The 26827-nt window shown below is 34.9% G+C and overlaps 1 protein-coding gene across 4 annotated transcripts in view; it reads right to left on the reverse strand.

Annotated features, from left to right (window-relative positions):
* Positions 1-26827, reverse strand: part of puf (ubiquitinyl hydrolase 1 puf) — a 153518-nt gene that overhangs the window by 3982 nt on the left and 122709 nt on the right. For all 4 annotated transcript variants that reach the window (XM_069827170.1, XM_069827163.1, XM_069827112.1 and 1 more), the window contains 8 exons: positions 25209-25386; positions 23712-23831; positions 23377-23493; positions 21322-21556; positions 18091-18323; positions 16425-16628; positions 13724-13861; positions 1605-1857 (listed from right to left, as the gene is read on the reverse strand). In XM_069827170.1, the coding sequence (XP_069683271.1) occupies positions 1605-1857; positions 13724-13861; positions 16425-16628; positions 18091-18323; positions 21322-21556; positions 23377-23493; positions 23712-23831; positions 25209-25386 (1478 nt within the window). The remainder of the gene's footprint in view (positions 1-1604; positions 1858-13723; positions 13862-16424; positions 16629-18090; positions 18324-21321; positions 21557-23376; positions 23494-23711; positions 23832-25208; positions 25387-26827) is intronic.

Raw genomic sequence — 26827 nt, forward strand, 5'->3', positions numbered from 1 at the left:
AAATCAGCGGAACTACCTCAGTGCTAGTTTTTTCTTAAATTTAATTTTAGATTGGGGGTGAAGGTTACTTATGTCCCAGCCACTATAGGAACTTGTTGAAATGCCTTGGATTTATAGTATTGATTATTAGAAATTGATGTGATTACTGGGAGACTGTATGCCCACCAGCCTGCCCTAAATATGTACCTTACTTATATACGAGAATCGTCGTGCGTGAATTAAGAATACGGCCATATTTCCTTAATGTTACAGTGGGTTTCAGTGTCGCCAAGATAATAATAATAGTCCACACCTGTGGAGTGACGGTTAGCGCGTCTAGCCGCGAAACCAGGTGGCCTGGGTTCGATTCTTGGTCGGGACAAGTTATCTGGTTGAGGTTTTTTCCGGGGTTTTCCCTCAACCCAATATGAGCAAATGCTGGGTAACTTTTGGTGCTGGACCCCGGACTCATTTCACCGGCATTATCATCTTCATTTCATTCAGACGCTAAATAACCTAAGATGTTGATAAAGTGTCGTAAAATAACCTACTAAAATAAATAATAATAATAATAATAATAATAATACACACTAATCAAACCTAACCTCTCACATAATACTACACACCTGAACAAACCTAACCTAACCTGTCACATAATTCACATCTAATCTAACCTAACCTAACCTGTCACATAATGCACACCTATTCTAACCTAACTTGTCACATAATACACACCTAATCTAACCTAACCTGTCATGTAATATCACACACCTGTAGTAAAATTCCTCACATTTATTATAATTTTGCTTGCATGTATTACCAATCCTGCTACTCGTGTCGTGGGCCATCCATCTAGTGGAAGTGGATCGTATTTCATCGTAATGTCTGATAATTCTATATATATATATATATATATAGTACAATAACAACTGGATACCATCCCATTGTGGGATCCTGGGAAACGAGAATGCGGATGCTTTAGCAAAGAAGGGCAGCACTGCTACTTACAGACCTGTTACTAAATCTACGTATTACTCTGTGAAGAGATTTATTAAAACGAAATACTTAGACTTCAACAAACAAAATTTGGTAACACAATCGCAAGGGAAAAAATGGAACTCTCTGCATCAAAATCCACAGTTAATTCCCGATTTACCACGAAAATCGTCTGTAGCTGCATTTAGATTGGCAACAGGTCATGATTGTTTGGCCAAACACCTGCATAGAATTGGAATATATCAGTCCCCTAACTGCCCATTGTGCAACTCAAACCAAGAAATGGATTCGGAACACCTCAAAATCTGTGCTTCAGTGGCTGACCATGATAATATCTTTGAAAAATATTGGAGTGCAAGAGGTCAAATGACTTTATTGTCAAATGCCTGGCATTAGAAAACAACAAAGTAATAAAAGTGTGCAATATTCCTTCAGTGGCCAGTCAATACTCTACCTTGTCCAGACTGGAAAGTTTTTAAATGAAAGCCCTGTATAACGAATTATCATGTTATTAATGAATTTGTGTGCCTCATTTTAGTGCGAGTTTTCTTTAGTGCACGTCCCTATTTTACTTATGCTGCTGTTTTGTTTCAAAGAATTATAATTAAGGGCACAAATAAGCATCTCACCTGCTACATCTGTCTCCCCTGCCTGCTTCCGAGCCAGCACGGTCTTTGCCAGCAGAGCGTCAATAGTGGACACCAGCTCTTCTGACGGAGACAGTGGGACGTCCGAGTTATAGACCAGAGTCAGAGCTCGCAAGTCGCCGTTCAGCTTGTAAGCTGTCGTCTGCACATTGACCTGACTCATGATGTCTGACAGCGATGATATCAAGTTCTCAATCAGATTGCAAGTCTGCTCTGTTAGTACGTGTGCTGCCACCTGAAATAAAACAGAGCAATGTTACGTCAAGAACACACATGCTTCATTCTTCAGTCATGCTTGACTTATTTATTAGGTTGAAGCATATTATGTTCGTAGCGTTTTTGTTCATCATAACACTGCGTTGTTAGGAGATTGTTTATAGTTTCTCATTTGTTATTTAGAGTGTTGTTTATAGTTTGTCATTTGTTATTTCGAGTGTTGTTTATAGTTTCTCATTTGTCATTTGGAGTGTTGTTAATAGTTTGTCATTTGGAGTGTTGTTAATAGTTTGTCATTTGTTATTTGCAGTGTTGTTTATAGTTTGTCATTTGTTATTTAGAGTGTTGTTTATAGTTTGTCATTTGTTATTTAGAGTGTTGTTTATAGTTTGTCATTTGTTATTTGGAGTATTGTTTATAGTTTGTCATTTGTTATTTAGAGTGTTGTTTATAGTTTGTCATTTGTTATTTAGAGTGTTGTTTATAGTTTATCATTTGTTATTTGGAGTGTTGTTTATAGTTTCTCATTTGTCATTTGGAGTGTTGTTAATAGTTTGTCATTTGTTATTTGCAGTGTTGTTTATAGTTTGTCATTTGTTATTTAGAGTGTTGTTTATAGTTTGTCATTTGTTATTTAGAGTGTTGTTTATAGTTTATCATTTGTTATTTAGAGTGTTGTTTATAGTTTGTCATTTGTTATTTGGAGTGTTGTTTATAGTTTGTCATTTGTTATTTAGAGTGTTGTTTATAGTTTGTCATTTGTTATTTGGAGTATTGTTTATAGTTTGTCATTTGTTATTTAGAGTGTTGTTTATAGTTTGTCATTTGTTATTTAGAGTGTTGTTTATAGTTTATCATTTGTTATTTGGAGTGTTGTTTATAGTTTCTCATTTGTCATTTGGAGTGTTGTTAATAGTTTGTCATTTGTTATTTGCAGTGTTGTTTATAGTTTGTCATTTGTTATTTAGAGTGTTGTTTATAGTTTGTCATTTGTTATTTAGAGTGTTGTTTATAGTTTATCATTTGTTATTTAGAGTGTTGTTTATAGTTTGTCATTTGTTATTTGGAGTGTTGTTTATAGTTTGTCATTTGTTATTTAGAGTGTTGTTTATAGTTTGTCATTTGTTATTTAGAGTGTTGTTTATAGTTTGTCATTTGTTATTTAGAGTGTTGTTTATAGTTTGTCATTTGTTATTTGGAGTATTGTTTATAGTTTGTCATTTGTTATTTAGAGTGTTGTTTATAGTTTGTCATTTGTTATTTAGAGTGTTGTTTATAGTTTATCATTTGTTATTTGGAGTGTTGTTTATAGTTTCTCATTTGTCATTTGGAGTGTTGTTAATAGTTTGTCATTTGTTATTTGCAGTGTTGTTAATAGTTTGTCATTTGTTATTTGCAGTGTTGTTTATAGTTTGTCATTTGTTATTTAGAGTGTTGTTTATAGTTTGTCATTTGTTATTTAGAGTGTTGTTTATAGTTTATCATTTGTTATTTAGAGTGTTGTTTATAGTTTGTCATTTGTTATTTGGAGTGTTGTTTATAGTTTGTCATTTGTTATTTAGAGTGTTGTTTATAGTTTGTCATTTGTTATTTAGAGTGTTGTTTATAGTTTATCATTTGTTATTTAGAGTGTTGTTTATAGTTTATCATTTGTTATTTGGAGTGTTGTTTATAGTTTATCATTTGTTATTTAGAGTGTTGTTTATAGTTTGTCATTTGTTATTTAGAGTGTTGTTTATAGTTTGTCATTTGTTATTTAGAGTGTTGTTTATAGTTTGTCATTTGTTATTTAGAGTGTTGTTTATAGTTTGTCATTTGTTATTTGGAGTATTGTTTATAGTTTATCATTTGTTATTTAGAGTGTTGTTTATAGTTTGTCATTTGTTATTTGGAGTGTTGTTTATAGTTTGTCATTTGTTATTTAGAGTGTTGTTTATAGTTTGTCATTTGTTATTTAGAGTGTTGTTTATAGTTTATCATTTGTTATTTAGAGTGTTGTTTATAGTTTGTCATTTGTTATTTAGAGTGTTGTTTATAGTTTATCATTTGTTATTTAGAGTGTTGTTTATAGTTTGTCATTTGTTATTTAGAGTGTTGTTTATAGTTTATCATTTGTTATTTAGAGTGTTGTTTATAGTTTATCATTTGTTATTTGGAGTGTTGTTTATAGTTTATCATTTGTTATTTGGAGTGTTGTTTATAGTTTGTCATTTGTTATTTGGAGTGTTGTTTATAGTTTATCATTTGTTATTTGGAGTGTTGTTTATAGTTTATCATTTGTTATTTGGAGTGTTGTTTATAGTTTGTCATTTGTTATTTGGAGTGTTGTTTATAGTTTGTCATTTGTTATTTGGAGTGTTGTTTATAGTTTATCATTTGTTATTTGGAGTGTTGTTTATAGTTTGTCATTTGTTATTTGGAGTGTTGTTTATAGTTTGTCATTTGTTATTTGGAGTGTTGTTTATAGTTTGTCATTTGTTATTTGGAGTGTTGTTTATAGTTTATCATTTGTTATTTGGAGTGTTGTTTATAGTTTGTCATTTGTTATTTGGAGTGTTGTTTATAGTTTATCATTTGTTATTTGGAGTGTTGTTTATAGTTTGTCATTTGTTATTTAGAGTGTTGTTTATAGTTTATCATTTGTTATTTAGAGTGTTGTTTATAGTTTATCATTTGTTATTTGGAGTGTTGTTTATAGTTTATCATTTGTTATTTGGAGTGTTGTTTATAGTTTATCATTTGTTATTTGGAGTGTTGTTTATAGTTTGTCATTTGTTATTTGGAGTGTTGTTTATAGTTTATCATTTGTTATTTGGAGTGTTGTTTATAGTTTGTCATTTGTTATTTGGAGTGTTGTTTATAGTTTGTCATTTGTTATTTGGAGTGTTGTTTATAGTTTGTCATTTGTTATTTGGAGTGCTGTGCTTGTAAATACACTTGAATTTTGCGGACCTGAAGAAAGTTTGTGCTATTTGCGGGAATACGTCTTCTTACGCACAGTGATCCTTTGCTCTTCATTTATTCACCAAAGATTTCCATACAGAAATATTGGTTCTGTCTAGATAATTCAGGCATCTAATTTGAATCGAAGTATTCCATATAGTCATTTACATTACGAAAATAATGTTTCAGTAGAAATCTATTACAGTATACTTTAGAACATAAAATCTTTTTACAAATGATTTATATGTCTGCAGTACTACAACCTTATGTAAAACTAAGTTTGTTTTCATGGACGTTGATATTATTTAAATTAACTGTTTTACAGTTTCTAGTGAAATGTTCATGTACACTATTATTTGGTGTGAAATGTTCAATATTTTTATTTATATAACAAACAATCTCTAAAATATAAATAAATACATAGTCCTGTTAGTATACACATGTATTTACGTAAAAAAAATTCCCAATTATGATTTTTGAAATTTAACTATCAGATTTTGATCTGAAATACATCCTATCAAATAACTTGCCAGAGAATTGAATGAATGAAATAAAAGGGGAAATGGGATGAGATACATTTAAAAGGTAACAAACACATGTCCTTGCAAGGAAAATTGGGGCTGACCACATGGAATTAATTTGGAAAATATAAAAAATTATGTGAGGAGAAAATGTAGGTCCGATGCCCATTTACTTTAGGGCTGATCCAACATTTGTCTTAGTGCCTTAGAAAAACCATGAGACGTCTGGAATATTACACATACAACTTATGCAGAAAATTACAGATATCTGTTTATTAACCCTCGCAACTTAGCTGTTGTTCTAGAATTTCATGTTACTTATCTGGGGTCTTTTCTGACACCAAGGATATTTGTTGTTAATAATATTAGGATAGTTTATAGCTTACTGCATTTTTATATACAGTATAAGCAAATTGAAAGTTTTTATTCCATCTAGAATTAAGGCTGGTTCACAATAAACCGGAAACAAGAATCGGAATGAAAACGGTAAAATTGTTAAAATGTGTACATTTAAATGTGAGCATTCACAATTAACGAAAAGCTTGCCGGAGCCCGGGATCGGGAACGGAGAGTTGGCCAAGTTTCAACTTTGGCGTTCACGTTTCCGACCACAGCCCACTAGATTCATTCTATTGCCATCTAAAAGCTATTTTGTCGTCGTATATTTTGTAGCAAGAAGACCGTGACATAACCTATGCATTATTTTGTTCTGTGCTGTGCATCATGGAGCAAGTTTTATTTGATGAGATTCTAATATTGAGTGTTGAGGAAAATCCTCAGTTTTACGATAAGCGGTGCACCTCATATAAAGAAGAGAAAATGAAGGAGAATACGTGGCTTTCAATAGCTGCATCTTTGAACACCGATCGTAAGTGAATCATATTTTATTACTATATTGGTTGTATTACACACTACATATTCATGCTTCAATTCAATAACTATTGTTGTGTTCATTTTTGTTCTATTACAAATGTTTCTTCTCTAATTATTTTACGTTATGGTAGACTTAAAATAGGTTGTGATAATAAAGATGCATGGGCATATTTATAGTCCCGTACCTAATGAAATGTTTCAGTTGAAATTTCGAAGTTGGTTAACCTGTGTTTATGTTGGCTGCCTTGTACTCATGAGACAACGCCATTGGTCAATTATACACAATTACATCAGAATGCGTAATATCGACTTTATATATCGTTATTGACATACATATCGATATGCATAGTCGTCTACGTTCTCGGTTTATTGTGAATCAAAAATTTTCATATTCACGTCCTCTGCTTCTCGTTTTCATTCTGGTTCTCGTTCTGTTTAAACAATGAATTAATTTAACAGCAAACTATTCTGTATCTGTGTTTATATTTTTTTCAATTATCAGAGAACACAATATTCACTTTCCTTGAAATAAAACACAAAAACCAAATTGTTATTGCATCAAGTATTAATTATTATGTTTATACAATTAATTAATTAATTTAGTCTCATCACCTGCTGCAGTAAAAATAAAACAAGAAGCTAATTTTAAAAATATAAGTAATTACTCTTGAACCTACAACATTTTACACATAGTCTGTATGGCAGTTTATGCTATACTGTATTTCTTTCATTTTTCACTTTTCAAAGTACAAGCATTTAGATTGGCAACAGGCCATGACTGTTTGGCCAAACACCTGCATAGAATTGGAATATATCAGTCCCCTAACTGCCCATTGTGCAACTAAAATCAAGAAATGGATTCGGAACACCTCAAAATCTGTGCTTCAGTGCCTGACCATGACAATATCTTTGAAAAATATTGGAGTGCAAGAGGCCAAATGACTTTATTGTCAAACGTCTGGCATTAGAAAACAACAACAACAACTTTTCAAAGTACATGTTCACTTTGCTTGCAACAGAACATTATCACTGCAAAATAATTTTAACTAGAAAATAAAGACATACAAGCAATAAATACGAAAAAAATGATTAATGTATAATCATGAAATAATAATTTTAATTGTAAAGGAAACTGAAATAATCAATGATAGCATATCTAGGTTACTGGAACGTTTCGGAGTATATGGATGTAGATCAGGGGCGGATGCAAGGGAGGGGGGATTAAGGGGATATATCCCCTCCCGAAATTTTGAGAAAAATACGAAACAAGAAACAAAAATAATATTAATTTTAATTCGTGAATGTACATAGGAATTAGAGAGTTTTCCACGTAAATTCTCTTTGCTAAAATGTTAAATTCCAAGAACTGCAGGAAGACAAACACAGCGTTCTTACTTCAAGACAGAGAGTCATGAAGAGTATTTTAGGCTTTTAATTTTCCTTCTCTTCTTAGACTATTTCATTGGTCAGCTCAAGGATAGGTTTTTAAATCATAAAGTCCATACAAACTTTGCTGCCTAAAAACATAGTGCGAGCATCAGATGAAGATTTAGAAACTGCTGTTGAGGCTATAGTAAATCAGTGGCCCAATGATGTTGATGCATCACCAGTCTTTCTTCAATGAATTTTATTGAAGATGTGGAGAAGAAATTTCCTTGATCAGAAAAATCTTCACCTAATACCTACTGATTTTATATCATCTTTGAACAGGTGCAATGAAATTTTTTTCCCTGCACTCACAAGGTGCTGAAACTTTTCTGCACGTTGTCTGTAACTACAGCAACACCAGAACGGTCGTTCTCAACATTGCGGTACTTGAAGACTTACTTGAGGAGCACAATGAGAGCAGACAGATTAAATGGACTGGCCTTATATATATATATATATATATATATATATATATATATATATATATATATATATATATATTTATATATATTTATTGGGTTATTTTACGACGCTGTATCAACATCTAGGTTATTTAGCGACTGAATGAAATGAAGGTGATAATGCCGGTGAAATGAGTCCGGGGTCCAGCACCGAAAGTTACCCAGCATTTGCTCGTTATTGGGTTGAGGAAAAACCCCGGAAAAAACCTCAACCAGGTAACTTGCCCCAACAGGGATTCGAACCCAGGCCACCTGGTTTCACAGCCAGACACACTGACAGTTACTCCACAGGTGTGGACTGTATATATATATAAAAATGTAGAAGTACTGGATGAACTGTCTGAGAAGCCTCGTCGCCTTCTTCTGTAAATGTCATTGTCATTGTTTTTGTATTGCAGTCATTTTAAATGTTAAAATTAAAAAATTATGGTTTATTTAACAACGCTCGCAATTGCCGAGGTTATATCAGCGTCGCCGGTGTGCCAGAATTTTTTCCCTCAGGACTTCTATTACATGCCAGTAAATCGACTGATATGAGGCCTGTCGCATTTAAACACACTTAAATGCCATCGAGCTGGGTTGGGGTAGAACCTGCAACTTGGAGCACAGAAGGCTGTACCGACTACGCTACTCAGACCAACTTGTAAATGTTTGTGACTCGGAAACAAATTGTGAGTATATAAACTTATTTCTCATTACTCCATTTTTACTATGTCCTCAAATCCCTCCCTGATAAAAAATCCTGCGTCCGTCCCTGATGTAGATATTCACAATAAAATATGGTGTGGAGTCAGAAGAGACCCCAGGTAAGTGTCGAGAGTTAATATACAAATAAATGGAAAACTACTGTAACCACAATGAAATACAATACAGATTATTAAAGGTCTTTATTTTCCGATTATGTTACATGTAGGTTGTATTACCATTACACTATCCATTCCTGAGTAACACGAAACACTGTTCCTGTCTTCTGCATAGACGATTAGCTCTTTGTCATATGCCTGACGAGTTGTTTGTAATAAAATAATGTTCCCCTTGCACGGTTATTTTTTCATAGCACTGCTCATTGCTTAATAAATAACTAATATAGTTATTGTCTCTTTATGCTCAACTAGAGTCGACAGCAATTCGGAAGGCGGTAGTCTGCTAGCGTTTGCGTCGAGAGAGACAGATAGAGAGAGCAAGGCAGCGTACAACACTGCCACATCGTACTTCACGCACACGTGCAATACAAATAGCGCAGGAGAGAATTTAAAATTATCAAAAGACAATAATGACCTTAGCCGTTGATTACTGTAAGCATGACACCAAACAAACTCTCTTTCCTTCACTAACAATATTCTTTGCACGGTTCTCAATCCCACACCACATGCTTCTGCAGTCGCTTCTGCAGCTTGTGTTTTTACAGTATCTTCTTCCATTTATTTACCTTACACACACACAGTAAATGTTAGTTTTACTTATTCAATGTATTGAAACACTCGCACGTGAACAAACGAACTCAGGAAGTGCTTGTTATAGACTGATTCTGATTGGTTCTACTGTACAAGCTTGTGACGTCACATACCAGAAATGCTACGGCGCATATAGAAGCTAACCACCTTCCGAAATGCCGTCTAGTCTAATGCCTTTTAATGTACATGGCTTTAAATTTTAAATATCAATTTTGGTAAACTGCAAAATAGTACTAGATATGATTACAATAAACTGGAAGTTCAATTACCGTCATTAATTCATTCGACAAAACTGTGACAGTTAACAAAATGATGTTAAGTCATTTAAACTGATGTTATAGTGACAATTCCTTCTGAGAATAAAACCAGTATAAACATATTTCTTGTAGGTTACACAATAAAACTCTTTTTAATGAATCTATTGGAGGTATTATTTTTTCTTAAATGTGGAATTTTCTTAAAAGAGAGTTTTCACTAAATGTACGGAGTGATTTATATAGAACTGACACATTTCTTTCTTTAATTATTCCGTTGGAAATTCATTCAACGACCCAATTTTAGCACCAAATTAAGCAGAATGTTCTGGAGTTTCTAATCCTTGTCACTAGATGCGCAGATGTTTATGTTTTATTCCTATTGTTGGCAGCACTGACCCAATTTTAGCACCAAATTAAGCAGAATGTTCTGGAGTTTCGATTCCTTGTCACTAGCTGCGCAGATGTTTATGTTTTATTCCTATTGTTGGCAGCACTAGATGCGCAGATGTTTGTTTTATTCCTATTGTTGGCAGCTGTTTTCGACATTTTGTGTCAACATGAAAATGCAGTACACATTAAATCAACGACTCTTCCTTGTGAAGCAATACTGGATTACGAATTCAATTACAGCTACTCAAAGGGCATACCAGAGAGAATTTGGTGTTCGCAATCCTCCCAAAAGAAACACAATACTGGGACTGGTAAACAAATTGGAAACAACTGGATCTCTGGTGAGTGAAAAGGGCAAGCATCGTTCATCTAGGCTTCCCACGGTTGTTGTTGACGTAAGAGCACGACTGGAGCAGTCACCCAAAAAATCATTAAGACGTTTGTCGCAGGAGACAGGGTACACCTACTCAATGTGTCAGAGAGCCTAAAGCCATATAGGGTTACGGTTGTTCATCACCTACAGGAACCAGATAAGGATAAAAGATTGAATTGTAGGATTTTTGATCCTAATTATATTAACAGTATTATCACTAAAAGAACCATATATTCTGTCGTTGGTTTCAGACGTTCTTTGTGCAAAATCCTGTCATATTGTCCATCACATGGTTCACAGATGAAGCATGGTTCCATTTATCCGGTTATGTGACGACCGAATAATTTCCAGGAATCTGTGGCCACCGAGATCTCCGGATTTGACAATGCCGGACTTCTTTATATGGGGTTAGTTAAAAGACAGGGTTTACGCCACACGTCCCCAGACACTGGACGATCTGAAGCACAACATCACACAGGAGATTCAAGCTATTGACAACAGAGTCCTCCAACGAGTGGCCAGTAACATGGAATGACGTGTTGAGTTGTGCCTTATGCAGGATGGAGGACATTTTGAACATTTGCTATAGAGGTAAATAATCTCCCAGAATTCCTCTACATTTTAGGTATAATAAGTTGTCGTAGCACAATTCGTTTTGAAACAATTAATGAAAGAAATGTGTCAGTTCTATATAAATCACTCTCTATAAGCAAGGGAGGACTGAGAGTAGAAATATACTCTTAGGCCACTTAAATGCACTATATTTACATATTCTTAATACCCATTAAATTTACTACCGTCTCAGCAAACATTCATTAACAATAAACTTTCGCAAACAATCAATATATTTTTAACAAAATCATCATACAATTTCTAAAAGCTTTCCTTGATTTGAGATATCAATGTATACTAACTTATATAACAATGTAGGCCTACTGCTTCTAGTACCACACTGGTAAGGTCATACTTTATACAGAAATCGATCACAAAGTTTGAAATGGATTCGGAATTCTGGTAAACTAGATTGTGTATTTTCAAATTAATGTATTCCTTAAAAGAAGGATTCTTCAAAGTAGGATTTCTTAAGGGGGTACAAATATCTTCAAGGATAAAAAAAAATACTTTTTCATTTTTCTTATATTAATTTAATAAGAATTCTTAGCTTTGTATCTGTGAAAGAAAATTTAAGATATCTATAAAACAGACCAAGCTATGCTTTAAAATGCCTGTCATGCAAACACAAAACCAGTTAGCAATATATAATTTTATCGCTCAGTTTCTCAAAACTGTTTAAATCATAACTTCCATAATTTTTTTGGATAACTGCATGAAATTTCGCATGGCCCTGTTTATTAGCAAGATCAATAACCTGTTGCTCAATCTTTAACCTCTTAAAAAAATAAATAAATAAATAAAAATTTGAAGAAACATTTTTTTCTTCCTCTTGCAAAACAGATATTGTAAACATTGAGCTAGGGCTTGTTAAAACATGTGTTACCTTTAAGGATAGAGAGAAAAAAAATTAATCTTGGGAGCAATTTTTTAAATAGCAGTTTGGTACAGATCGCAAAATGAAAATTTTGAAAATTCACAATTCCAAAAACTTTTTAGGTACGCAAATATTTATCTGCTTTTAGATCGAAGAACAATTTTCAGATATTAAGCATATACAATTTCATGAAAATAGGGCTTATGGAGATGGAGAAATAAAATTTATAAAACATCCAAATTTTTTGAGGGGAGAGAATGGTATTTTTTGGTGAAAAATGAGTAAATTTTCAAAAAGAAAAATTCTTTAAAATACCCTTTGATATGTGTGGAATGCATAACATAACATTTTGTGGGTATTTGTGCCCTTATCGGATGTTGAGTCGCCATTTTTAAACTTCCTGCTTTATGGATTTTGAAATCACTCGGCCACTTTTATTGTTGTTTCCAGTAAATTAAATTTTCAAAATTTTTTTTTTTCTTTAAAACACCCTTTGATATGTGTGGAATGCATTGCATAACATTTTGTGGGTATTTGTGCCCTTATCGGATGTTGAGACGTCATTTTTAAACTTCCTGCGCTATGGATTTTTAAATCACACGCCCGATTTTATCGGTTAACTTCATTTTTTTTGCTACATTGCCAGACAAAAAAATGGATATAATTTTTGAACTATTAAAGATACATGCATGAAATTTAGAACACACATTCTTTAGACTATTAGGAAACTTTTCTCTGTAACAGAATTTTTTTAATTGATTTCATTTAAAAATACGTCCGTTTGTTTGCAAGAAAAGCAATCAGAAAATTGGTATTAAATTTTAATTATTTATTTTACAAACGTAGGGTCTAATATCAAAATTCTGTTACAGACAGTTTGTAGAACATGCTTTTGCAAATACATTGCAAAAAACTGTGTGAATCTATCTTTAAAAACGGTTTAGATATATAGGTTTTAGTACAATCCTGCATTGGGTATTTTTTTTTTTTTTTTTTCAAATTTTGGCCCCCAAATAATTTTTTTTCAAAATATTTTAATTTGGTTGAGTTGCCACAGCTATGAGCTCTCTACATACAAAAAATTAATATTTTACACCAAATAGGAAAAAAGTTAAAAAAAATACCATCCTTTCCCTTTAAGGTGAAAGGTGTATGTACCCCTTAAAAATAGAAATCAGCTAAGGCCTACAATGATTTTATTCTAGTTTTGCTGGGACTTTTGAAATCATTCCGGAAGTGTTAAAATGAGGTTTTACTGTATCTTTCAACAAAATTATGTACTGTATTATGAAAATAAAATACCTTAGGTAGACAAATAGGTTTTAATGAAGTGTGGAAATCTATATTTATTTAATTTTCTAAAAACTACAGCTTTTAAGTGATCTTTACAACAATTTACATATTCTTGTAATCTTGCAAAACAGTCATTTGTAACATATCACAATGCACATGCCTGAATTGCTCAACTCTGAATTTCCGACGTGTTAGGAAACTACCCAATCATCCATCTTGTCTCTCCGTATTCTGCTGAAGAAAACGGCAAGCATAAGTGAAGACAAGACCATAATATGTTTTATTCCAAACGTCATGAATATTGTTGAGAGTGTGTATGGAAAATTTTCAAGTTCCAGTGTTGCATTAAATATATAGTAACTCAAAACACACTAACAGAATAGTTAAAATGCGTGGTAATTACCTTGGGGAAGTACAACGAAAGGAAGTTGTAGATTATGCCATTATTTAGACAGCTCCTCTCGTCCAATAGAACAGCCTCCACATAATCAACGAAGTAGTTGCTATTGGTCAGCATTGTTATGTACTTCCTGTCCACATGCTGCAACATTCAGGACAAAAAAATATAAATAATTGTACGTGGCTAAGCAAGATGGCTTCAGCCATTTCTAACAATTTCAAAAAGTATGATTTCTTCTTTCACTTAAAGACAATGGAAATTAAAACTTAAGAAGTCATCTTACATTTTTTGAGTAATTACAAAATTAAGATTTGACTTTTCACTGCTGATGAAATAGATTTCCATTGTTCTGTGTAAGCTGTTTGGCAAGGACTTTATTTGCCTTCTCACAGGCCAGTATTTATCCAGGATGCCTTTACTGGTGAGAAAGGCCTTGCATTCAGTTGGACCTTGCCCATGATTTCGTCCTTATATTTGTGGCCGGGAGGAAAAAGGTCTTCAGTAAAAATTTTATACTTTTCAGGAGAGCAGTAGAAAGATTGAAATTGGTGCCAATTATAGAGTTTCATTAATTAAGAGGTTTTCCTGGATATTATTTGTTTATATTTCTCCTAAAATAGGTAATGTTGCTCATTTAACAATTTTCTTGATTATTTCCAAAAATAGCCGCACTTAAGCCCTTTTAAGACTAGAACTCAAACTGAGTAAAAGGGACTATGTAAACATAAGACCTTTTTCATGTCAAAATAAATGAGAAATGTAAATTATTAGGAATGCAAAATGGGTCTTAAGCAATTATAAGACTGCTTAGAGTTTGAAAAGGAAAGGGCTAAAATATGTGATATAGCTAAAATACAAGTTAGACCTTTTCAATAAGGAAGCATGGAAAGTAAACATGTGATGGTTTGTAAGGAATAAAGTATTAAATATTCTTAAGTCCTTTATTCTGTGTGTGCTCGATTCAAGAAGTCCTTAGGACATTTGGTAACGCTCTATAAATCCAGTCAGGAGTCTTATTTGACTTCAGCCGTTTTACCAGATTGTAGAGAATAGTTTCTGCTTTCAGAATATATAAAAATCTCATTTTCACAAAAAATTGACTTAAGACATTTTTCCTCCCGGCCACAGATATATAAACTCCAATGAAAGATTAGTGATGTGCACACACGCATGTGGTCTTGAGATCTCTGAATTGGCAGTCACTCTTTTGTTTGTTGCCATGAGAACAGATCTACTGGTGTTGTATGGTTTACATCGCTTTATTCTTTTGATGGATACAGTACAGAGTGCTATTTGTAGAAGGAAGGATATCAATCTTATACGTAAGGATTGTTTACGGCAAGTGGCCTTTACTGTTAGCACAATGAAGGGAGACTATACTGCAACAAGCCCTAACAAATTGTTTGACAGTTTGAAAACAAAGCTAAAAATAATAATTTGGGGTTTCTCATTCCATCCACAACAGCATCAGTTACTTACTGGCTGGCATCATACTCAAAAGCCAACAAAATTGAGGGGGTTCGGAAAGACTTTACATATGGGTGAAGTTAATAAATCATAGGCAATGAATGACTCATCTCTATTTAGGCATTATTATTATTATTATTATTATTATTATTATTATTATTATTATTATTATTACTACTACTACTACTACTACTACTTTATATACAAAGTATATGATTATGTCTCGTGACGACAATATTGTACGAAATGGAAATATAAAAATTGGAAATTTATCCTTTGAAGAGATGGAAAAATTCAAATACCTGAGAGCAACACTAACAAATATAAATGATACTCGGGAGGAAATTAAACACAGAATAAATATGAGAAATGCCTGTTATTATTCGGTATTTATAAAACAGTTATATTACCGGTTGTTCTTTATGGTTGTGAAACTTGGACTCTCACTTTGAGAGGGGAACACAGGTTAAGGGCGTTTGAGAATAAGGTGCTTAGGAAAATATTTGGGGCTAAAAGGGAAAATGGAGAAAGTTACACAACACAGAACTGCACGCATTGTATTCTTCACCTGACATAATTAGGAACATTAGATCCAGACGTTTGAGATGGGCAGGACATGTAGCACGTATGGGCGAATCCAAAAATGCATGTAGAGTGTTAGTTGGGAGGCCGGAGGGAAAAAGACCTTTGGGGAGGCCGAGACGTAGATGGGAAGATAATATTAAAATGGATTTGAGGGAGGTGGGATATGATGATAGAGACTGGATTGATCTTACACGGGATAGGGACCAATGGCGGGCTTATGTGAGGGTGGCAATGAACCTTCGGGTTCCTTAAAAGCCAGTAAGTAAGTAAGTACTACGGTACTTTATATTCTTCCATGTACATGTATGCATAATGGGTACACCATGTTTTGCTAAGAAAGACAATTTTGAGTTTTAAAGCTAAGCAACTAATAGCTAGCACGTATACTTTATTAATAAAGTTTTTAGGTAGACAGATTCTTATCTATAGGGCTATGAAAAGGGAATAGTTAAAGCTAGTGATGGTACCGAGTATAGCTGCAGCAGGTGGAATGGGGTACAGATTGAACGCTGCTTACGTCAAGTTGTAGGGGAAATTCACCCCATTCCACCCACCACAGCTATACTCGGTACCATTACCAGCTTTAACGGCTCCCTTTTTATAGCCCTACTTATCTATATGACAAAACCGTTATATCTAGTTAGTTAGTTACCTGTGCATGGTAGATGTCCAGCCACAGTTTGGGAAAGTAGGTAAGATGTAGAGGAACTCCTTCGAAGCCCACCATGGCACTTAGATTCACAAGAGCCTCTGACATACAGTCATTGTTGATTGCCAGACGACACATGACGTCAATGAAGTCATGGTATGGTGAGTAGAACTCTAGCAGTGCCTTATCATACTCAGAATCAACACCCTGAGGAAGAGGTATAAAATTTGCAAGATTAAAACAATGTTTAGAACCAGGTGCAAGACTAAAACAACGTATAAAACTAGGTGCAAGATTAAAACAACGTATAAAACTACGTGCAAGATTAAAACAACATATAGAACCAGGTGCAAGATTAAAACAACGTTTAGAACCAGGTGCAAGATTAAAATAACGTATAAAACTATGTGCAAGATTAAAACAACATTTAGAACCAGGTGCAAGATTAAAACAATGTATAAAACTACGTGCAAGATTAAAACAACGTATAGAACCAGGTGCAAGATTAAAACAACGTTTAGAACCAGGTGCAAGATTAAAATAACGTATAAAACTATGTGCAAGATTAAAACAACATTTAGAACCAGGTGCAAGATTAAAACAACGTATAAAACTACGTGCAAGATTAAAACAACGTATAGAACCAGGTGCAAGATTAAAATAACGTATAGAACCAGGTGCAAGATTAAAACAACGTTTAGAACCAGGTGCAAGATTAAAATAACGTATAAAACTATGTGCACGATTAAAACAACATTTAGAACCAGGTGCAAGATTAAAACAACGTATAAAACTACATGCAAGATTAAAGCAACGTTTAGAACCAGGTGCAAGATTAAAACAACGTATAAAACTACGTGCAAGATTAAAACAACATTTAGAACAAGGTGCAAGATTAAAACAACGTATAAAACTACGTGCAAGATTAAAACAATGTTTAAAATCATTAATACAATCTCATGTATATGAAATTCACATACAATTTTATAGAAAAGATTCGACATTATAAATAAATACTTTCGTGTCTCATAACACGATTTTGATGCAGCACACATGTAATATGTGCCAATGTTCTAGTTGCTATATTGATCTTGAAGTGGAACATTGCAACACACAATGATCCAGATTTTATTAATAATCTATCAATGAGAAATGAAGCCAATTCTATTTTTTTCTTTAACTTGGTTATTTAACGACGCTGTATTAACTACGAGGTTATTTAGCGTCGAAGGGATTGATGAAAGAGAGACGGTATTTGGCGAGATGAGGCCGAGAATACGTCATACATTACCTGACATTCGATTTACAGTTAGGGAAAATTTCGGAAAAAAACCCAACCAGGTAATCAGCCCAAAAGGGAATCGAACCCATGTCTGAGTGCAACTCTGGATCGGTAGGCAAGCGCTTTAGCCAACTGATCTATGCTGGTAGCTGCCAATTCTCTTCAGTCAGGTTTCGTTAACAAACAGAATCAAAGATAATGGTCAGCTGAAAGCCTACAAGAGATCCATGAAAGACTATTATGTAAAGGTTACTTATTTTAAACTACTGATGAAGCAGTACAGTGAATGTAAAATAATATTTGTAAATGGTGGAGGATTTCCTCATTTCTACATTACAAGAGCTTATATCTGATTTTTGCGGGTGCAATCTACTTTACAAACATTACCTTGGCAGCTTCCAGTTGTCCGTGTGGAACTGCCATTTGGACCATGGGTCTGGAAGGTCGTGTTCCCGCCTTCAGCCCCAGTGGAGGTAATTTGTGACCTCGACGTGGAAAATAAGGCCCCATCGGTAAAGCATTGTGACTCTCTTGGAATGCGGCGTGGCAGTGAGATAGGAGAGGTACCAGCACTTGAATCACTTCTGACGGAAGCAGCAGAAGGATCTCTTTCAACACCTCTGTGGACCAACATCAACCGTGCAGTTACACAAAATAAAATACTGTATGATTTGAGACAGTGTTCAAACTGGTACGACATTTTAGGATATGTGCATCATGTCACAGAGGTAGGGAGTTACTCAGCAGCTTCAACATGCCGTGCATATTGGCGTGTACCCATTTGTGCTTCTGCCTACTTTTTGGCAATTGTTATACCAATGAAGAATACTGTTCTCAGTTGGAGCACTCATTTAGATCGGATCCTGTTAACCCTGTATGATAAAATGACATGAGAATGGAAGTAGGCAGAATGAAGATGAAGATGATAATGACGGTGAAATGAGCCTGAAATCCAGCATTTGCTCTTAGTGGGTTGAGGGATAACCCTGGAAAAAACCTTAACCACGTAACTTGTCCCAACCAGGATTCGATCCCGGGCCAGTTGGTTTCGCAGTCAGACAAGCTGATCACTACTCCGTACATGGACGTTATTCCTATATAGGGTGTACACGGTATAAACTGCCAAAATCATACAGATACTACAAATCGGTCTACTGAACAAAATACCTGGTGAAATTTAATTACTTACTTATGGCTTTTAAGGCACCCACAGGTTCATTGCCGCCCTCACATAAGCCCGCCATTGGTCCCTATCCTGAGCAAAATGAATCCATTCTCTATCATTATATCCCACCTCCCTCAAATTCATTTTAATATTATCTCCCAATCTACGTCTCGGCCTCCCTAAAGGTCTTTTTCCCTCCGGCCTCCCAACTACCAATCTATATGCATTTCTGGATTCGCCCATACGTGCTACATGCCCTGCCCATCTCAAACGTCTGGATTTAATGTTCCTAATTATGTCAGGTGAAGAATACAATGCATGCAGTTCTGCGTTGTGTAACTTTCTCCATTCTCCTGTAACTTTATCCCTCTTAGCCCCAAATATTTTTCTAAGCACCTTATTCTCAAACACCCTTAACCTATGTTCCTCTCTCAAAGTGAGAGTCCTAGTTTCACAACCATAAAGAACAACTGGTAATATAACTGTTTTATAAATTATAACTTTCAGATTTTTTGACAGCAGACTGGATGATAAAAGTTTCTGAACCGAATAATAACAGGCATTTCCCATATTTATTCTGTGTTTAATTTCCTCCCGAGTATCATTTATATTTGTTACTGTTGCTCCCAGATATTTGAACTTCTCCACCTCTTCAAAAGATAAATTTCCAATTTTTATATTTCCATTTCGTACAATATTCTCGTCACGAGACATAATCATATACTTTGTCTTTTCGGGATTTACTTCCAAACCTATCTCTTTACTTGCTTCCAGTAAAATTAATTATTTCTTATAATTTTAATTGGTAACATACCATGTTTTTAAGACTGACAGTAGTGTAATTATTTGTTTACTTTCGACTGAAGGTGAATGCCATTGCCGATGACCTTGAGTCCATCACAAGCCAATACACAATAACAAATGACTGCTTCAAAGTACATACCAGACAAGGTAAATAAAGTTACTCACAGAACACATTTTTTTCTGGGAAAACCTTGACAGTTATAAAGAACATTACTTGACTTTTCCCTTCAGTTATTTATGCTCTACCACCAATATTTCTTTTGGCAGTTAATATCGTTTACACCCTATATAATAAGCTCACAACTCTTCAACAAACCGCTATTGCTCCTTTCTTCATTTAGAAAAGTATTATCATGAATGACATGGTGATTCATTCACTACACAATCAAGGATTAAATTCAAGGGAGACAGTGATATTTTGGGGATTAAAGGAGATGTGTGGCTGTTCTCGTAGTTCTAAAAATGTAGCAGCAGCATAATCATCATCATCCTTGTTGTCGTTGTCTTGAGATGTTCTTACAATACCAATTTCAAAGTCCTTGTTTCATACAACATTTACTTTTAGGACCAAAGCTTATTAGACTTACCAAATTCTCGCATCATATTTACCAGAAAGATGAACACAAAATGAAAATTGAAAATTCTACAGGGAGATCCGTTTGTGTATGGATAAAATAAAAACACTGTAAAACATTTACTATTGAACTTTATTGAAACTTTGTGCATACAACACTGAAAGATGGAAGATTCCTCAGAGCTCAACATGACCCCCATTGCGCACCCTGCACAACTCATAACGGTGATGCAATTCAGCCCATGTCCGTTGTAACATAAGAGGGGTGATTTATTGAAAAGCTTGAGCAATTTTTACTCTCAGATCATCAATGCTCCCGGGTTTCTGTGAATAGACTATGTTTTTAACAAAACCCCACACGAAGAAGTCAGGAGGGGTTAGATCTGGGGAGTTTGGGGACCAAGCCAAGAGGTAGCTGCTTCTCATACTGGGTTTCGCCTGCAACCTCCTGCATGTTTTTTTTTTTTTTTTAACACAGAACCTGTTTCTACAAATGCTCGACACCACAACATTATGGAATCGTATTTAGGTACATTACGCACACCATACTCAAGTCGAAATTCCCTTTGAACTCTTTTAACACTCTCAAATTTTGCATTCCAAAGAACACATTGTGCCCGCTGTTAATTTGTAGTAACCATTTTAATCATCTACGATTTTCATTTGTCCTTTCAGATTATGCGTTGTTGATTGTCATATATGGAAACTCCCATCTTTTACTCATAATATAACCAGCAAGAAATATCATAATAGCTTTATAATAATAAGGTATCCCCGTCACATGCTATGAAGTTACTTGGGGGGCATGCAGGTAGAGCTCCATGCTTTCCATGACCTCGGCACTAGAATGAGGTGGTGTGGTCGGCACCATGCTCTGGCTTTATAATAATAAATTAATATTATCCATATCTAAATGGATCAGACTGTAGATTAAGAATACAGAAACAGAATAGTTTCGAACATAAGAATTCCGAGTTTAGTCATCACAACTACACATTATCTGGTAAAATTTCACATAAAATCAATTAAATCTGAAGGAATATAACAACTGAGACTGAATGTAAACTTGACTTACCAATACAGGATGCTCGCATTTCAGAAGAGTTGTATGTGTTGAGCAATGTAGCCAGTTTACGAAGGACTTCCACCCACTCCTTGGTGCCCAGCAGCACACCTCGCACGTCCTTGTTCTCACGGTACACACGCAGACACTTCATCAGGTCCAGCAGTATGGACAGCAGCTCAAGTAAGTCGCCCGACACATGGCACGCAGTGGCTTCGTGGTACATGACGTGTAGCGTGTGGAATGCCTGCAAAACACACACAAGATTAAACAGGGTGAGTAAAGAAGTTTAATAAAAAGTGACATGAAACGTTTATGCTGTTCGTGATTGTTATTGTGAGCATGGTTGGATTGTAAGGATGTTTGGGATTTGAAATAAAAGTTTGATATTTCTTTTCATTTCGTCTTCATACTCCCCGCATTTAAATTTAACAAGGCGGAGCCTTCTCGTTAACTACTTCATAATCGCTTCCTCATTCCAGGAGGCCTAGTCTACAGACAACAATGCAATTGATAGTCGAAACGATTCACACATCAATATCAATCAGTTTTCTTAATGTATCCAGCTGTTTGCTGACAACATAAAGTCCACTATATTCCACTGTAGTCTATTCAGTTGTTGTTTTTCACGAGAAATGAGGGGTATTTTGATCGGTGTTCATTATAGATGCCTGTTGCTAGTAGCCAGAGTTGGGGTGTAGTCAATACATACTGCAGGGCTGTGTCTTCTGCAACTGGTACTGATGATTTTAATTTACTTCTTTTGTGGTTTATGGATGGACAGTATAGAAGAATGTGTTCCAGATCTTCATCATGATTATTACACCACAGACAAGTAGGATTACACTTCAATATAACGCCAATGAATTGTTTGAAAATCTAATGAATAATTATTATTTAATTGATTCATTCTTACTGGCAGAGTTACTGTCCGTTACTTAGGAGAAGACGAGAGGAAAGAATGTGACCTTCTTGACTATCGCTGCTGATTATTATAAACATCGCTCAGATAAGCATCCCAGTAGCCAGGTTATTACTGTGCAGGAAACATGAGTAACAATGCGTATGGAAATTAAAGCTGAGTTGAACAGAAGAAGACCTAATGTTTCCGCTTACTGCAGTACAAATATTGCACGTGTTGTCGTACGTTATCTGTTCACATCCCTTCCTCCTCAGTCCGCTCTCGTCTTCTCCTGAGTCACCGACAGTAAGGCCATGAGGCCTTCTCTTCTACTCAACCAGTATAAAAATACATAGCAAATTATAAATAACAGCAATACAAGAAACAATGAAATACAGTAACAGTAAGAGCAAAACGTAGATAAGTTTAATTACATGTAACTTAAGAATTAGGCAATTAAATTTAATGTTAAGTACGACAATTCAAATGAAAGGAATTATTAAAATAATGAAGGAAAATTGATATATCAAAAACAAAAAAAAAACAAAAAAACAAAAAAATATTCCACAGAAGTTATATTCTAGAGACGAAAAGCAATCTTTTTGCCAATTGGCTTTTGAAAGTAGTCAATGTCTGACAGCCTCTTAAGGTAAGGGATAGGGAGTTCCAATAATGAGCAAGTGAAACAGTGAATGTTATGACGAAGTATATTGTATATGGTGGTGATCTGAGTTCGAGATTTAGGTTACAGACAGAACATAAATACACAAGACGAGATGGTAGATAACTTGGGGTCATGTGATTACAGAGAATGGGATTCATTTGAAAATTAATACCACAGTTAAGTATTTTAGAATTAGACTATTTTAAATTAAACTATTTCTGTCTTAATACTCCCCGCATTTTTTAATCATACCCATTTGTGTAGGAATATGACAAGAAGTATAAGCAAATATTGCAAAAGATAGATAAAATAAAAACAATTCACTTTATCGTGTCTTGTAAATTTCATGTATCTCTACCTATCATAGTACTGTTCCAGTAAGATCATCAGTCTATACTTACATGCAAACTTTATGGAGTGCAATATTTTTTTAAGTTCAAATCCTGGATAAGAAAATGTAAAATGTCAGTTTTCAAATCTACAACATTTGTAGATCACTTACCTCAAATGCCATTTGTAATCCACCGTTATATATTACGTAAATTCTATCATCGTCATTCTCAATAAGGGAACGGAAAGCTAGGATTAATGTTGCCCAACACGACCTCCCATCCAGGATCTGTGAAAATAAACAACATAAATATAGAGAGAAGTTACAAAATAACAACAAAACTTGTTCAACAAAAACTAGGACCAGCTCTCCCGTATTTTTATGATCAGAAATTGGTCACCCTAAATAACACTGCCATGAACATGACAGATTTTCTCATGTTTTACAGTTTCTGCAACAATGGGGAACATGTACAACTTTAAGGTGTTCACGTGTGGACTTCTTACCTGAAGATAAAGCTGCAAAGTTTGTTTTTTAAAAGTATTTATATCATGTGTCTCTTGCTCCGTGCTATCAGGAAACTTCACTACGAAAAGCTGGATCAGCTTAAACAGCTCATCCACCGCCTGAAAACAGAATTAAGAGCACAAATTAGCTAATTTTTATACCCATTTTTGTTCCGATAAGTTTTGTTAATCTAACAATATTTTCTTAAAGTCCGTCATAAACTTATCTTATATAATAATGTTATATTTTTATTTCATTCTACTTGATGAACGTTTTCGGCTTTGTAAACCATCTTCAATCACTGTTACCTCTATTACACTGTTGTACTGATGTGCAATGGGTTACATTAACCATATTGTATTAAAATATAAAATGAAGGTTTTGCAGCATATACAGTCCTTTCAGATATGAAACAATTATTTTCTTATGACCTTTTACATAATAACATCATGAGACTGCATTTACAAATAGTTACTGCATAATTATGAATCGTTGAAATTCATTTTAGACTAATTTAATTTAATATGTTACCATTTTTAAATATCTTTTTTTTTATCCAATGCCACCAGGTTGTCTTTTCGACATTTCTGGTCTTCTCTCCTGGCCGTGGCTTAGTTGTAACCCACTTCTGAGGTTGGGGCGCCTGGAAGGTGGAGTTACATTACCCCGATGATGTGATAGGATGATTATGATAATGTGGTGCCAGGAGAGGTCTTAAATCTAAACTTAACTTAAATTCCAGACCATGGACGAACACAGGAATAATCCCCTTTAAGGAAAAATTCCTGTGCTCTAACCGGGAATCGAACCCGGGACCTCATGAACTATAGCCAGAAGCTCGGACCACTAGACCATGAGGCTCCTCCCATCTTTCCCCTATGAATAAAAGAGCAAGCCTAAGTTTCGTGACTAGCATTCGCCCCTGGTAAAAACTTACGTGAAACTGCATTTCAAACCAGAGCCTTCGATCTTCGTTGTAAACATGGTCAGGATTACATTATTATTGTTATTATTTGCAAAGGCAGGGCCATAACTTGCTGTTATTCACCTGACTCGTATATCACTCATGCCAAGAAACATTGACCACTTAGTTCGTCAGAGACTATTCAGAGAGCACCATAGGTGGTTGGGTAAGTTTAGAGTATCCAGAGAAAACCCCTATACTGCTCGTACCACGGGCTTACCCAACACAAGTTATAAATTCAAGGAGTATCAACCAGAATTTTTAACTTGGACTCATTTTTAAATATCTACATTCATTAATGTTTTATCTCAAGCGGGAATTCAACGCATATCCGAGCACAACTTTGGATCGGCAGGCACCTCAGCTGACCGAGCTATGCCAGGGGCTATTCTGAAGTTAGCTTTGCCAACTTTCTACTACTAGTGATAGTGCTAACATATTCATTCTTATTCTTTAAACTAAATTATATAAAGAATTATTATTGCATTCAAACCTCAAATCTAATGAGCAACATGGATTATGTTCAACTTACAGCACTGTACTGAGTTGGATGAGGCGTGATGTTTTTGAAGGCCCAGTGCAGGTTCTGGTGATTGGCTAGCTGTCGCGTAAACGTGCGTGACTGTAGGCAGCACAGCCGCAGCAACCCGTAGTAGGCAGGCAGCATCCCTCGGTTGAACAGAACCACGTCCTGGTCCTCATGGTCGGCTCTGAATACATTAACAGTTCCCAGTAAGCAAGCACAAGAGTTCAGCATTCTAGAAATCATTAGTGACTGAATGGACCGTGTGTTTTTCAAGGTATAGGACATAGAGATTTAACTTTGCCATAAGAAAACAATGAAGAAATAACTTAATCAGTGGATCATGTTTAAGAATTAGCAGGCTTTGACAATTTGTAAAACAAGAGAATAATAATAATAATAATAATAATAATAATAATAATAATAATAATAATATTAAACTGCCCCCCATTGAGGGTAGTCCTTACGGACTCAGTATATCCTAAAAAAAAATATTATTTTTTTTTTGATTGGGTTATTTTACGACGCTGTATCAACATCTAGGTTATTTAGCATCTGAATGAAATGAAGGTGATAATGCTGGTGAAATGAGTCAGGGGTCCAGCTCCGAAAATTACCCAGCATTTGCTCGTATTGGGTTGAGGGAAAACCCTGGAAAAAACTTCAACCAGGTAACTTGTCCCGACTGGGATTCGAACCCGGGCCAGACACGCTGACCATTACTCCACAAGTGTGGACCAAAAAAAAAAAATTATACATATGTAAACATAGATTTAAATTTTAAAGAGGCGAAACAAAGAAAAGGGCGTGAAAAATTACAATTGCTATTAATGTGGCGCCATGTGATTAATTAGGATTTGGCAGGATTTTTTTAACACAATTATCACAATGTCATCCCTCAGAGATGTTGGCAGAGCAAACTGCCATCGAAATTCTTCGAAGAAAGCTGGTATAGTCCCTCAAGCACCTATGAGCAAGCCGAATACCTCAACGTGAATTGAGGCATATTTCAGCTTGAAATAGTTGACTGTAGGCTCATAGATCGACTTCTTCTCAAGGTGGACCTCGGCTGAGTGATGACATTCTACTTCAAAACGTATCGTGGGGTCCACAATGATGCCGTGTTTAGTGTCAGCATTGTACGCTAAAATATCTACTCGTCTCGTTGACCCATTTTCAGCTAGACAGGAGATTTCTTCTTCTACTATCCAGCCCTTATTTCTTAATGCGGCAGCAATTTTGGATCTTACAAGATGATGTCTAGAGTTCCTCAAGAGAAATCCCTGTTCACAGAATCCCAAGACGTGTGCTAAAGTTTCAATCTCCGGGCAGCCATGTCTGCAACGGGTACCGTCAAGAGATTTGCCGGGAACAGAATGAACAGCTGCTAAATTTGCTGTCATTTTCAGGCTAGATATCCATTCACTAGTCGAAAGTGCTATCTTGTTTGCAATCCAACTGCTGGAGGCTGTTACTTCGCTATACATCTCAACACTTTTTCCCCGTCCTGAAAGGGTCTTCCATGATTCATATTTACGACCTCGCAAGATGTCAAGATAACATCAGATTTTGACTTAGTAACCATAAATGGTATTCTCTTGTTTTATAAATTGTCAAAGCCTGCTAAT

Source organism: Periplaneta americana, chromosome 1 (assembly GCF_040183065.1).
Source record: "Periplaneta americana isolate PAMFEO1 chromosome 1, P.americana_PAMFEO1_priV1, whole genome shotgun sequence".
NCBI classification, from domain to species: domain Eukaryota; kingdom Metazoa; phylum Arthropoda; class Insecta; order Blattodea; family Blattidae; genus Periplaneta; species Periplaneta americana.